The following is a 13413-nucleotide window of genomic DNA, read 5'->3' as shown; positions in this document are numbered from 1 at the left end:
CTAAACAACTGGGCAAGGTAAGCAGTATTGCACAGATGGGGGAAGGGTGGCCCAGAGAAGTCAGGAACTTGCCTAAGGCCACACAGCTAAAAAACTGACTGAGGTACATTCTGAATCCACGCTCTTTCTCCCAGGCCATGCCGCTGTGCTGACACAGTAGAGAGGACAAATGCAGCCCATTTGCCAGGATCAATATAAGGTGGACCCGCCAAACTGAATATGTAATGAGTTTCCCCTCCTGGGCAACACCCCCCGCCCAAGCCAAATGCCAAACCGCTCTGCATTGCAGGAGGCAAAAAAAAAAACAAAAAAAGGAAAGAGCTGTCACAGGAAGACTAAGGAAATCACAATTCCAAACTCCCCAAGTTCCTAAACGCATAGCTTTAAAGTGTGTGCAGCTCGACGGCATATGGCAAATCAATTACTAGTTTAAATCTTAAACAAAAACATGGCAAGTGTGGTACAGAAATAATCAAGTACAACGGCTGGGTTTAGATTACGGTGGGCCACTGGAGTTTTGAACACAATAATCATCATTCCAGGCAATGGGAAGCCATACTGACACTTATTCCTAATTTTGAATATTTAATTAGGGTGAAGTTCTTCATCAAATTATCGCAGAACTGGGAGAGAGCCTGGAAGACTCACACGATTCCTACCTTAAACCCCTGACCTGCTGCTCTCCTGCGAGCACAGTGCCCTGTCCCAGCTCTGCAGGGGAGACGCCTGCCCCGGGCTGACAGCAGTCACAGCTGTGGCAGGGGAGTCCCAGGGGGCCCGAGAAAGGTATCGGGGTGAGCTCAGACGCAGTCTGAACTGAGCCCAGACAGAGACGAAGGCCCCTGCGAAGCTTCCATGTCCCTGTTAAATTCTCTCCACAGTCCTGCAAGGCAGAACCCGACCCCACCCTGCGGGAGAAGCTGAGGCTCAGAGAGCTGCTATGACTCACCAAGGGAGCGGTGCCCGCGAGTGGCGAGTGGGTGAGGGCACCGTGCTCCTCTTCACCCCTCAACCCGCCAAGAGTGTGACGGGGACACCTTCAGGCCAGCCGGGCGCGCCCCAGGTGGTGCTCGGAGGGTCGGCGCTGCTGGAGTGGGCTGGCAGCAGGGGGCCGGCCCAGGCCTCCTCAGCTTGATTCTAAAACTTGAGTCCTGGATTCAAAACGCAACCATTGAGCTCCTGGAACTGAAGTGGCACTGTTGCTGCGGCCAGTTGCGTGAGAACGGTAGGCGAGGGACAGCAGAGCTCCAGGAAATGAGACAAGGGGCAAGAGGCTGTCCCGACCTGGGCAGGGGGCCACAAGTGTGGCACAGTGGGCTGTGTGCCCCCGGGGAGGGCAGCTGGCAGCAGGATGGGGAAGGAGTTTCTTCTTTCCAAGGGCAAAGATTCAATAAGGGCATTCAGAGCCACACACAGGTTTAGAGAAGAGGTTTCGTTTTCCCTGACATTCTCCTGTTTCTCTCTTTGAAAAGACTTTGTTGCTATTTCATGGACACCATGTGATTCTACATACCCGAGAGTAACAAATTTCCCCCCCAGGACGCCCAGGGCAGACCAGAGGCTGACTCTGTAACCCCGTGCTTGGCCATGGGAGGCCTAGGACCCTTTCTCCTTCAGACTCTGCCGAGATGCTCAGAATGGGGACATCTGATAGCTCAGATAAGGGATCATCCTTAAAAGCCCCAGATGGGTTTAATCACCCTCTGGTAAAAAAAAAAAAAAAAAAAAAGAAAAAAAAAAAAAAAAACCCACAGCTACATTCACAACAGCTGCTTGTTAGTGGGAAGTGGATCCTGGGACGGGAGGAAGGAGCTGCCCGATGCAGGGGTCTCTCCTGCCGAACCAATGTGGCCTGGCCTGTCTCCGCCCGGCCACCCCAGGAGTCCCTGGGTCCAGCAGCCTGCTCTAGCCTGCTTGCAAAGGGAGCAAATGGCGTCAGGAACTCTGGAACTTTTCTTTGTATGTTACATTAATCCATATAAGAAAATCTCTTTTAATGAGGAGTGATGTAGTTACAAACTCTCCAGAGCCATAATTAGAGCAAACTAATTGAAGCTGTGTTTTGACACACTTTCCAAACTCACGGGTGCGGGCGACACACTCACAACACTGCTGCAGAATCGTAGGCTAATAATGCTCGCCTCGCATCCCGTCAAGCGCGCCCCTCCAGATGCCTTTCTGCACCGTGCCTGCGCTGCGCTCTCCACTGGAAGATATTAACAGTGATCATTAGCACTTCCGTGGAATTCTGATGTTAGGATAACAACGTGCATCAACACGCTGCTGCACCGCACTTCTCTTCTTAGCTGCCATCAGAAGGGCTGGGGCTCTTCCCGACCGTGCCACAGGCCGAGGGTGGACCAGTGCAATTTCAGCAGGACTTAAAACCAGCAATGAAGGACCACACCACGCCCAGCGGGACCCTCTGAATCCGGGTTTCTGCACTATTCTGTTTCAAAATGTTTGATGAGAAAAATCCTTCTTTTCTTTTTTTTTTTTAGGTACAATAAATGAAATAGTTTAAGTAGAATTTCTTTCCAAAGCAGTTAAAAGAAAATCTCAATTTACAGCACAGTCTTGGTAATAATACTAATGAATTCCAGGAGGACACCGCCTTGGCCAGTCTCTATCGTCACCCTTGGCGGTGATTGAAGGCAGACGCAGACACGAACACCTCGGTGAAGGGCGGGCCGGGCCTGGGGCACCTCGGGTTGTCAAGACAGAGCCGCTGTTTGCCACCAACAAGGCCAATTTTTTGGATGCTTAACTCAGACACTCACACACAGAGAGGAAGACTCGACAGTTCTAAATAATGGTTATTAATGACACTCCCTGCTAAAGTGACAAATTACTTCTGAAATTTAGAATCGAAGAGGTATGAGAGTGAACGTCTCCTGCTGCATGTGACAGGAATGCCCACAGCACCCAGGGCCCCCTGCACACCCGAGGGGCAGGGTGGGACCCCTCTCTGGGCTCCGGGCAGTTGTATGGGGGCGAAGACCACCACCATCTCTCCCGGGGGTGTCCCTACAGCGCATGCTGTGACAGCAGGCACATCCAGGCAGCAAAGTCACCTCTCAGTGAAAAGTGCAAAATGCGGGGGCGCCCCAAGCTGAAGGTGGGACCGGGTGCCCAGGTCAGGTTGGGGGTGCACTCAGATTCCAGGCTCCCGCACCACATCCTGGGGTCAGGAAAGCCACCACCTCCCGTTCACCATCCACCATCCGAGGGAGGGCAGGCTAACCTACTGCAAACGCAGCCTGTGCTGCCGGATGGAGCCCAGCAACCAGCCAGCAAGTCTGGATCAGGAGGAAAACGCTCCTCAGAAAAGCCCCAAAGAATCTATACTTCTGTGAAGCTCGGGAGTTTTCTGTTGCTTAATTACAATCCTGGTACCAATCTGCTATTTTTCAAGTCACTGATTACTTTCAAAAAATAAATAAAAAAAGGAAACTACTCTCGCGGCTGGAGCAACGCTCCAAATCATAGTATTTATTCCTACATTAGGTTTTATTACACTTGAACCCTGCAAGGCCGAAACACCTAGCTCCCACATAAAAGAAATGAAGAAAAAAAGCCACGCCTGGGACCCAGCACCACGCTCCCACTCCAGCCCCATCTCGTCTAATCTTATAAACTGAAATATTTAAAGAGTCTCTAAACCTCACTGACCTTACTTCTAAAAACCAGGAACATATGGGCACGGCTAGCTTTTCATCTTCTTCCAGCCTACTAAAATATCTGCATTTTCCAAATTCAAGAGTGGTGGGGGCTGCCAGACTCAGATTCACAGCAGGCTGTGTGCGCGTCACAGGGGGCCGCCAGCAGCCCGCACGGGAAAACACGCCTCTAACAAGGGGCCAGGCAGGCCCTCCACTCCCAACCCCTCTCCACACAATGAAGCCCTGATGGAAGAGGCTGGGTGGCTGCAGGAGGCACTGAGGTCCTAAAAATCAGGAGGCCTGGAGGGTCTTGCAGGCAGGCAGGGCAGGAGGTGGACCTGGCTCTGTGCTGGCTCCTCCAATCCCAGCTCTCTGACTTCGAGAGTCACCATCTCTCCAAGGTCAGTCGCCTCACCTCTTAAAATGAGGACAAGATTATTACCTCACAGCACAATTATAAAGATGAAAACTGTGTGTATAAACGTATTTGTGTGCGCATGCACACACACCAAATACACACACGCCCACACGCACATCTCAAGAATTTACACGATACCTGGCAGAACATGCTCAGAAAATTGTGGGCTGAAATAATGATGATGACGATGATGATGATATTTATTCTAATAATAATTATATATATATTCAACTGGAAACAAAACATCTGCTGCTCAAAAAGAATTTTCAAGTTGAATTCCACTCTACCCGTGGGCAAAAACCCAACCCAAATAAACTCAAAAGGCCTTTGAAAGTTACTGCAAGCAGAGAATTTATTATATACCCAATTAATAATTGAAACCCTGTCTTGAAATAGAACTGCAGAGTGTTGGGGGGTGCAGCAAGGTCCTGGAAACAGTGCAGGAGTAGCGCTCATTTCTACTTTATTTGGCGGCTAGATTTACACTGAGAGACCCAGGTGAAATATTCTGCAGGGTACCTGCAAATAGACCGTCAGCTTCCACTCTGATGGAAGGTAAAATACCCTCCTCTAAATGGTCTGGTTCACAAAACCGACCCTAAAGTGAACTGATAAATCTGTTCTGACACACAGAAACTATTTTCATAATCCTGAAAAAGGCCTTTCTCCAAACCCTGGAGCTGCGACCAACTGCACAAAGAGCCTGCTACCACTTGGGAGGCCCCCGAGGGGTGGCTCACACCCAGAGCCTACTTCTCGGGACGGTCAGCACCGGGGAGCACACGTAACCATCACAACCACCAGGGAAGACGAGACATTCACAAAGTCACAGAAATCACCAAGATAGCACATTCGCAAGCAGCAAATACCTCATCAAAGCCTGGTGCGAGAGTCTGAAAGCCCAGGCCACTCAGAGGTGGGAGCCGTATTGACTAAGACTCAATTCTTCATTAAACAGAAGCTCTGACTTCCCAAGAAGCCATATTAAAAATTAATATCAAAAAGTGTATTGCTCAGCCTAAACTCATCATTCATATCTAACAATACCAAACTGCATTCTAATGAAATTTCTCCTTCAAGATTACCCTGACACCAACACTAAGTTTAGTGCTGCTAGAGAGGCAGCCACGCTCTACTTACCAGGATTTTGAAAATATTCAAATACCCTCACTCTGAAGGTCTCTTTTATGCCATTCTCGTGACCCCAAGAATAAACCACACTGCTTGGAAACCATGCTGAAGCAAGAGCCGTGAGGCGTTCGAGGGGGATGGTGACGGGGACCCTGTGGGTATGGACACCACGATCCCCGTGGTGAGTGTCCATAGCTCCTGTGCACAGGCCAGCAGCGTTCCCATGTCTAAGGGCATGACTGTAGACTGCGCAGACCAGGTCCCACTAGGGGATCTCTGGAAGCAGGGTCCCCAAACACAGCACCCTGGGAAGTCCTTACAGGCCAGCTGTGCTGGTCAGGAAGCTGGAGAAGCTGGCCATGAAGATGGCTGGGGCACCTGGGTGGCTGCACTCGATCAGGCACAGGCTTAGCTCCCACCAAGAGCTTCCCAACCAGGGACCCTGTGACCACTAGCACAGGGCAGAGGGACAGTGTATGAGCTAAAGATGGGGAGACTGTAGGTTGAGATCCTAGCTCTGACACTAGCTGTGTGACCCTCAGCGAGGAATTTAACCTCTGATCTGTTTTCTCAGCTTCACGTAGGGCTGATCACAGCACCCACCTCACAGAGCAATGGTGGCGTTATTTCTGAGCCCTGGAGCAGAGCCTGACACCAGTCAACGCAAGGCAAGTTTCTGCTGGAGGGAGGGACAGACGGACAGATGGATGGACAGATGGATAGAAGACGGGCAGGCGGAAGAAGAGATGGAAGGAGAGATGGATAAATAAGGACCTGGTGCCTGGTCCTACAAATCTATACTAGCTCTCTTCTATACATTCAACAATATTTTCTGAAAATAATTCCCATGTGCCAGGCACCTGGGGTTCAGAGGTCCCAGCCATCTTGGGATCACAGTTCTCACGGAACTATCCCCGTGTCGAGTGAGACGGTGCTGCTGAAAGCAGCTGCAGGTTCTGAGGGGCAGCGATGCAGCTTGGTCACCTTTGTCATTTCAGCGTGACCAACCTTTTCTGGGTTCTTAAAGGAGAAAAGGGAACACGAGAGCCCCCATCACCAATAAGAAAAGATCCAGTTAGTAAGAGCCACGTAGGACAGGCAGCACTGACAGGGACCCAGGAAACACCATGCAGCAAGATGACAACGAGGACAGCCAGGACCGCGGAAGCCTCCTGGAGCCTCGGGAGGGAGGGGCTGGCGTGAGGGGTGTGCAGAGCAGCCTCAGCGGAATGGCTGTGGGACCACACAATGGGAGTCAGGCTGGGAGGCAGGCCAGACAGCAGGGAGCTGGACTGAGAGGCTGAAGACCCCAGGGGGTCGGGCCAGGCAGTAGGACGGGGAGGTCATGGACAGAGGATGCCAGTGTGGTCTGCTAGGGTGGAATCCTGCCAGGCCCCCCACCCTGGCTCATGTCCTGTCCTCCGGGTTCTTCTCTGAAACATCCCTGCCACGGGTCCTCTGCCGCGGGGTGCGAGGCACCTATCCCGGGCAGAGGGTTCAAATCACCAAGCTAATGTCTGCTCCCTGGGCAAGAAGCCCTGCTCTCCAGGCTTTGTCTTAAAAAGAGGGCCACATCAAGGAAAGAAAAAAGTGTGCATCCCATCTCAAGAGTTAAACAAAACGTGTGCGGCTTCTGTGTGAAGAAAAGGAAATGAAATGGACCTGGGGAGGGTCCAGCATCCCTCATGCTGAGCAGCCACCCCAAGCCCTCCTTTGAGGGGACCAGGCAGAGCCCACCTACTCCAGCCGTCTCTTGCCTCTATGGTGAGCAGCTGAGACTGTGCCAGTGTGTTCTCCACTGGGGGGAAGTCGAGAAGGTCACCAGGGGTGGCCTTGGCCTTGCCTGCTAACTTTCCTCCATGCAGGACACATACAAACCCAAATCCACAGCTTCCAGCCCAACCCTCTGGCTGAACCCTCTCTGTTAAGCCCGAGGAGAAGCTGCCGGGGCCACAGGCCAATGTCTCCGGCGCCAAGCCTTTGGCCACTCAGAACAGATGGGAGTCACCCCCATGGGAAGAGAAAAACAATCTCCCTGGTCTGAGCAGCGTGGACCTCTCATGCCAGTCCTGCCAGTACAGGGCAGGTGACAGATGTCACCTGAAGTACAAAGTCCATCCTGCAAATGAAAACTGACAGATGCCTGAGGACTTGAGGTTATCAGATAGACGATGGGGTCCAGCGGTGACCCAAGGTCTGTGTGCACCGCTGACTCACGCTCCTGTTCATCAGGAGAAGTGGAGCTGGTCCCTGGTCAGGCGGGGTCGGGGAGGCAGGATGGAGCACGCCTGCTCCTGGGCTTTGACAATGCGCATGATGGGGACGAGGCTGGGCGGCATGGCCTGAATTCCAGATCACCGCGGTGGGAGCTCCTCTCTCCGGCAGGAAGGGCCATTAACCTTTCAGATGACAGCCCTGGGACCCAAGTGATGGAACGGTTTTTGAGGTCAGCAAGGATCTATGTTCTCAAACCTGACATCGACATGCAAAAGTTGTGACTGAATCCTGGTGTCCCTGAGAGGAAGACTAAGTGCATGTGACACATCTTCTGCAATCAAAATGCCCCATTTCCCAGAGTATCTGTCACAGATTGATAACATCCATGCAAAAAGTTAAGTACAATTATGTCTGTCACCAAGAAACAGACTTCAGAACCCGTGACTGACAACTAGCTGGGGGCTGACAAATCACCGAGAGATCACTGAACACCCGAGGAGCACAGGCCAGCTTGCAACTCCCTCCTGGGAGGCTGGGGACCATGGTGTGTGCGTGGCTTCTGGTGTGGAGCTGGCCTTTCTCCCAGGAAGAGTGGTGCCAGGGAAGGGGCACAGGAAGTGCATACAAGCCCAGGGCCTGGGGGTCAAGGGGAGCAGATGACTCCAACGCAGGTGGATGGCAGGGTGGGATGCAGCCGCTGGATCCACACAGCCAGGCTATACAGGGCCACCCTGGTGCTAAGTATGGTGGAAGTTCCAGACATCTGGGGTCCAGATCACTCATTTCGGAGGGACTCTGATGGGCACAAGACCTTCCTCCTCAGCTCACGAGTTCAGAGCTGAGCTGAGACACGGTCCATCCTGCGGACGGGGCCACAGCGACACCTGCCTCATCTTGGCCTCCTTCTCTGCCGCTGGCACGGTGAGCAGAATGAGGCGGTGGCTGCAGCTGCCAGGCCGGGCTCCACAGTCAATGCCCACTCTGTGCCCTCCCTGCCTACTGATCGTCCTCAGTGCTGCTCTTGGGACAGGGAAGGTGGTGCACTTCTTTCAAATCCGATGCTATTTGACCATCCCAGGCAGCAGGGCACCCGTGACCCCTGGGGCCTTCTTCAATGCCACAGAATTTCCACCTTTGGTAAATTTCATTTATTAATATTTTTAAAATCTGCCTTCCTGTAGCTGAGCCCACCTGGTGCACTTTGCCTTCTGGTGCTCCCAGCGGCCCTCCCCTCCAGCCCCAGCCGGAAACAGCACGCCAGCCATGTGGACCGCAGAGCTCAGCCAGAACAGCACGCTGCCCACGTGGACCGCAGAGCTCAGCCGGAACAGCACGCTGCCCACGTGGACCGCAGAGCTCAGCCGGAACAGCACGCCAGACATGTGGACCACAAAGCTCAGCCGGAAACAGCACGCTGCCCACGTGGACTGCAGAGCTCAGCACTGCACTCGGGAGGCTTATGTTATGATGTCTGTGTAGCTGTGGGTGTGACTCCCCAGGCACCTGACAGGTGTGGCAGAGTGTGGCCTCCTGGCACCCCCGCTGTGCGTGACCGGCCACATCCCACAGGCCAGCCGTACTTCAGCACACGCTGCTGGGCTGGGGTCCTTGGTCTGGCTCCTGTGCCATGAACTGTGGGGACGCGGGGCACCCGTTTGTGCCATCACCTTTCGTCTCCTGGTTGCCGGGTGTGGGCTGTGGAGGAGGCGCGGTGTGTTCTTTTTGCCGTCCACACATCAGCTCTCCCTGATGCTCCCTTGTCATCTGCAAGTCTGATCGGTGTGCCTCTAACGTCTTTATCAAGTTGCTGACCACTGCTCAGCAGGCCAGCAGCAGCCCACCAGGGTCTCCTTCCAAGTGACACAAAACCATCCATCTGTCCATATGTGGGGGCTCCTGGTGCTTGACCTGCTGTGGATCCCTTGCCTCCTGGAGCTTTTCCAAATCTTCATACTGAAAGCAGAAGGAACTTCCCCAGCAGAATCGAGTATAGGACCCCTTGAGTAGGAGGGGGTGGCACACTGCTCGGGCAAAGCTGGAAAGGTGCTTCCTCTAAGTGCAGCCCGTCCCCAAGGCGGCAGCACTGAGCAGAATCGGAAAAGCCCGGAGGTTCACAAAGCCCAAGTCAGACGGGGGCAGACGGGACACTCCAAGGCAAGCTCCACCCTGCTGGTCCAGATGCACGAGTGAGTAGGCAGAGGACTGAGCACCCTACCCAGCCAAAAGACCAAGTCCTGGGAGCGGCCTGCCCATCTTCCCTGTCAGTCCTGTGCAGAGACGCTGTGTGTGAGCTAAGACAAGCTGCGAGGAAGAGGAACCCTGTGGAGCCATCTGACACGCCTTTGACACGAACTCCATCGAACGCGGCATGGGATTCACTGGACACGGCCAAGAAGACCCTGACCCTCCTGGGACCTGCCCATGCCGGAAGGGCGATTCACATCTGGTTTCTGAGCACTTTCTGCAATAAGGGAAGCTCTTGTTCCCGGGGGCAGTGTCTGCCTCTGGGAAGAGAGGGCAGCTCTGCTAGGAAGGAGGTGCTCAGGTGATGGCTAGTCATCTGTGAAAAGATCCACCAAGTGCCCCTTTTGTTTGAAACAAAGTGGGGGGTGACAGCTTATCCTCAGAACAACTGGGGATTCTTTAAAATTTAAGTGATGGCAAAAGAAACGGAGGCAAGGCACACATGTTGTTTTAGAGATGAAGGCAGCATGTCTGCCACAGACCCCTCCCTCTTCCTTTCCAGCCCTGGGAACTGGGGGAGAATGGCTGGCACCCGCTGCTCCCCGCCACCTCCTAGTTGGTCAGTAGAGGGCGCTCTGTCACCGCTCTCCCCGCAGCCCAGATTCAGCAATTTGATCCAGCATCCACACAAAGCCCACACTGGAAGAAGCGTTCCTGACGTTTGTGGCTTAATACTCCAGGAGAAAACAGAGCAAACCTGCAGCGTGCTATTACATGTATATCACAACCTATGTAAGAAGCACACAGAGAAAAGTCTTGAAGAAAATACAACAAAAGCTTATGAGTATTTGTTCACTGGAAATGGAATTTAGTTTTTCCATTATTTTCTACACTCCCAATTTCCTACAGACCTATATTTCTCTTACAATTGAAAAGACCCTAGAGTGCCCAAAGACTAGGGAGTCGTCTGGAGGGGCTACAGCACAGGGTCCTCATGAATGAGTGCCTGGATCCAGCAGTGGGCTGGGGAGATTATAAGGGACAAGATCTAGTCCCTGTCTGTCCCTGAGGGGCTCCCAGGTGATCACAGCAGGAGCACAACCCAGGAACTCAGGGAAAGCTTCCTGGGAGAGGAGACCTAAGGCAGGGATGCAGGGCACACCTGAGGCACAGAGGCCCGGGACAGGACAGGAAGAGGAAGCTGCCAGCTGGTCAGGAGGCTGGGAGACAGAGGCAGGAAACCCGGGGAGCTGGATGAGGAGGCCTCAGGTTCTACGGAGGAGCTCGGCCCTCATCCTACAGGTCGCTTGGACATAGCACCCATGCTCACCACCAGAGAGAAGGCTGTCCTTCCCCTTCTGGGGATTTAAAGAGACCTGATATCTCAAGGAGCTGAACAGCACACTCATATGTCTTCAGTGCCAAATTCAAATAAGTCATCGGTATTTCATTTATTTTCAAGTCAAAAATACAGATAGGATAAAGACCCCCCAGCCCCACAAAAGGCAGAGCCCCTGTTGAGTCAAGAGGCACAGGTAGCTGTGCCCACCACCTGCACATGCCACACAGCAAGAGAGGCGAGCAGGGCAGACAGTGGTCTTCACCCGGAAGCACTAACACACCTCCAAAGATCCTACTGCAAACGGGCAGACTTAACTCAGCCAAATTAGAATACATTTTATATTGACTATTTTGACATTTGTTTTATTTGGTAAGTAAAACAAAACTGATCCAATTTCCTTGCAGCCATTGTAAACCATAAACTGTACAACAGAGGTCATAAAATACATAAGCCTTATAAACACTACCCTCCAACTCTGCCTGGCCCCAGTGGCCGTGTGTCCAGGGCCACCTGCCTCAGTCGCAAGTGGCCCTGCCCTCCTGTTGTGGGACAGCACTCTCCCTGTGTCACCTGGGAGCACCAGTGCTCCCTCTTTATCCAACAGGAGCTTAACACCTGTCCTGAGGTGGTGCTCACTCGGGTTCTTCCAGACCACGTGACGTCGGCAGGGAGCCGCTCTAACTACCTCAGTGCAACAGAACCCGGGGACTCTCCCGCTCTTGCAAGGAGCCCACTGGAGCTGACACCGAACGTGCTCAGGTGATAGACCGAGATGACATCCCCAGCACAGGTATGGGCCTCATCTGGCCTGAGCACTAGCGACCGTGACCCTCAGCAGTGCCCTCTAGGACAGAGCTGTGACAATGTGTGGTCCAACCAGAAAGGAAGGACGAGTGCTGTCTGCTGTGCCAGCCTTGCACTCCCAAGCTGGGTGGAGACCTGGTGTGCAGCCTGCCACTCTGGGAAGCTCGCTAGCTCTGTACCAAGGGGAAAGTGCCAACTGCTTCCGGAGCTCCAGCCAGTCAGGGCTGCTTTGGTTTAGATTCCACCCGTGGTTGATGAAAGACCAGAGTCCTAGGAGCTGTGGGTCCATTACTGGGGCTGGGCATGGAGGAACAGCAGCAGAGTGCCAGGGCCTGGGGCGGGGCGAGGCGTGGCGCCCAGGAGTACACCGCCCTGAGACCGGTTAGTTCTGCTCCTGAGAGGCTCTGCTCCGCACCCAGGCGCATGCATGCTGTCTGCTGCTACCTCGTTTGTTCCTTCGGTCCCCAGAGGTCACATCGCATCACCATTCCTCCTGGCTTTACCCACTGCTGCGACCCCCACCGCCACCTGTTTCTTTTGACCCTCCAACTATTTACTACTGGTGATGCACAGGGGGGTGTATTTGATGCAGATTATTTTTACTCTCTGCTGTTTGCAAAAAGTGAATCGTCTATTACCCCCTCTGTTGGGACTGAAACCAGTGGCAGAGCCACAGTTCCATTACCCACGAGTCTCTGTGGAGTCAATTATTAAAATGAGCGTGATCTCCCGAGAAGCTCCCACACTCCTCTTAGTCTGTGGCTGGCCAGGAAGGAAACAACATGGAAATGAACACAACAGCCCTCCTGAACTGCAGGTACTCGCTGCTGAGAGTGAGAGAACCCCGCCTTACGGAGGCAGGTGACTCCAGCCATGTGGCCACCACGCCTGGGTCTGCACAGCTCTGAGTTCCTTCAAACAGCAAGACAGTTGCAGTTGCACGTGTTGTTTCAGGAGCCTGCAGCGTGCACACAGAAGACAGCATGGCCTTTCCATTCATGCAACGCACAGGTTTCTAGCTGTGTTTTTAAAATCTCTAAACTAAACTTGCACGCGTGCTCAGTGACACCGTGTGCTATTTCAGCAGACCCCGAGCAGGTGTGTTTTAAAATGTGCCTCGGAACCCAAGACCTCGTGAGCCAGCATGCCGGGCACCTGACCAGGCCTCACCTGGGGAGGTTGGGGGCTGGGGTGGAGGCGGCCGAGGTCTGCAAGGGTGTTGTGGGTTGAGATGAGTCGTGATTTCTTGGCACTCTGCCCATTCGATACCAGATCCCCATGCTGTTCAGTTCCCTGCAGGAGAGAAGAGAAATCTTCATAGCGCTGTTGAGCTGAGCCCAAGCCTGAGCCGCAAAGCAACCAGTCAGCCTCAAACCTCAGGGGCAGTTCTTGCCGGGTGACGGGTCACATCACTGCACCTTCTGCCCTGGGCATCACAGCCAGAGCCTAGCGTGAGCACACCTGTGCTCCTCACCCACCTGAGCTGGCCTCCCCGCTACAGCTGGGTGTCCCTTGCTCCTCAGCTCTACAGTGCCTTGGATTTCACCCTCTCAGGGTCAGTGGCTTTGTGATGACCCCTAGGAAATCCTACATGTGACGGTGAGGCCGATGGAGAAATGGACCCACGGACAAGAATGCCTGGCTTTTAACGTGAG

At 53.4% G+C, this 13413-nt stretch overlaps 1 protein-coding gene across 4 annotated transcripts in view; it reads right to left on the bottom strand.

Moving 5' to 3' along the window:
* Positions 1–13413, bottom strand: part of MVB12B (multivesicular body subunit 12B) — a 184233-nt gene that overhangs the window by 100961 nt on the left and 69859 nt on the right. For all 4 annotated transcript variants that reach the window (XM_079112963.1, XM_079112966.1, XM_079112965.1 and 1 more), the window contains exon 6: positions 12929–13051. In XM_079112963.1, the coding sequence (XP_078969089.1) occupies positions 12929–13051 (123 nt within the window). The remainder of the gene's footprint in view (positions 1–12928; positions 13052–13413) is intronic.

Source organism: Sciurus vulgaris, assembly GCF_902686455.1.
Source record: "Sciurus vulgaris genome assembly, chromosome: 15".
NCBI lineage: Eukaryota > Metazoa > Chordata > Mammalia > Rodentia > Sciuridae > Sciurus > Sciurus vulgaris.
The sequence above is the reverse complement of the archived record's forward strand: the minus strand, read 5'-3'. Positions and strand labels throughout refer to the sequence as shown.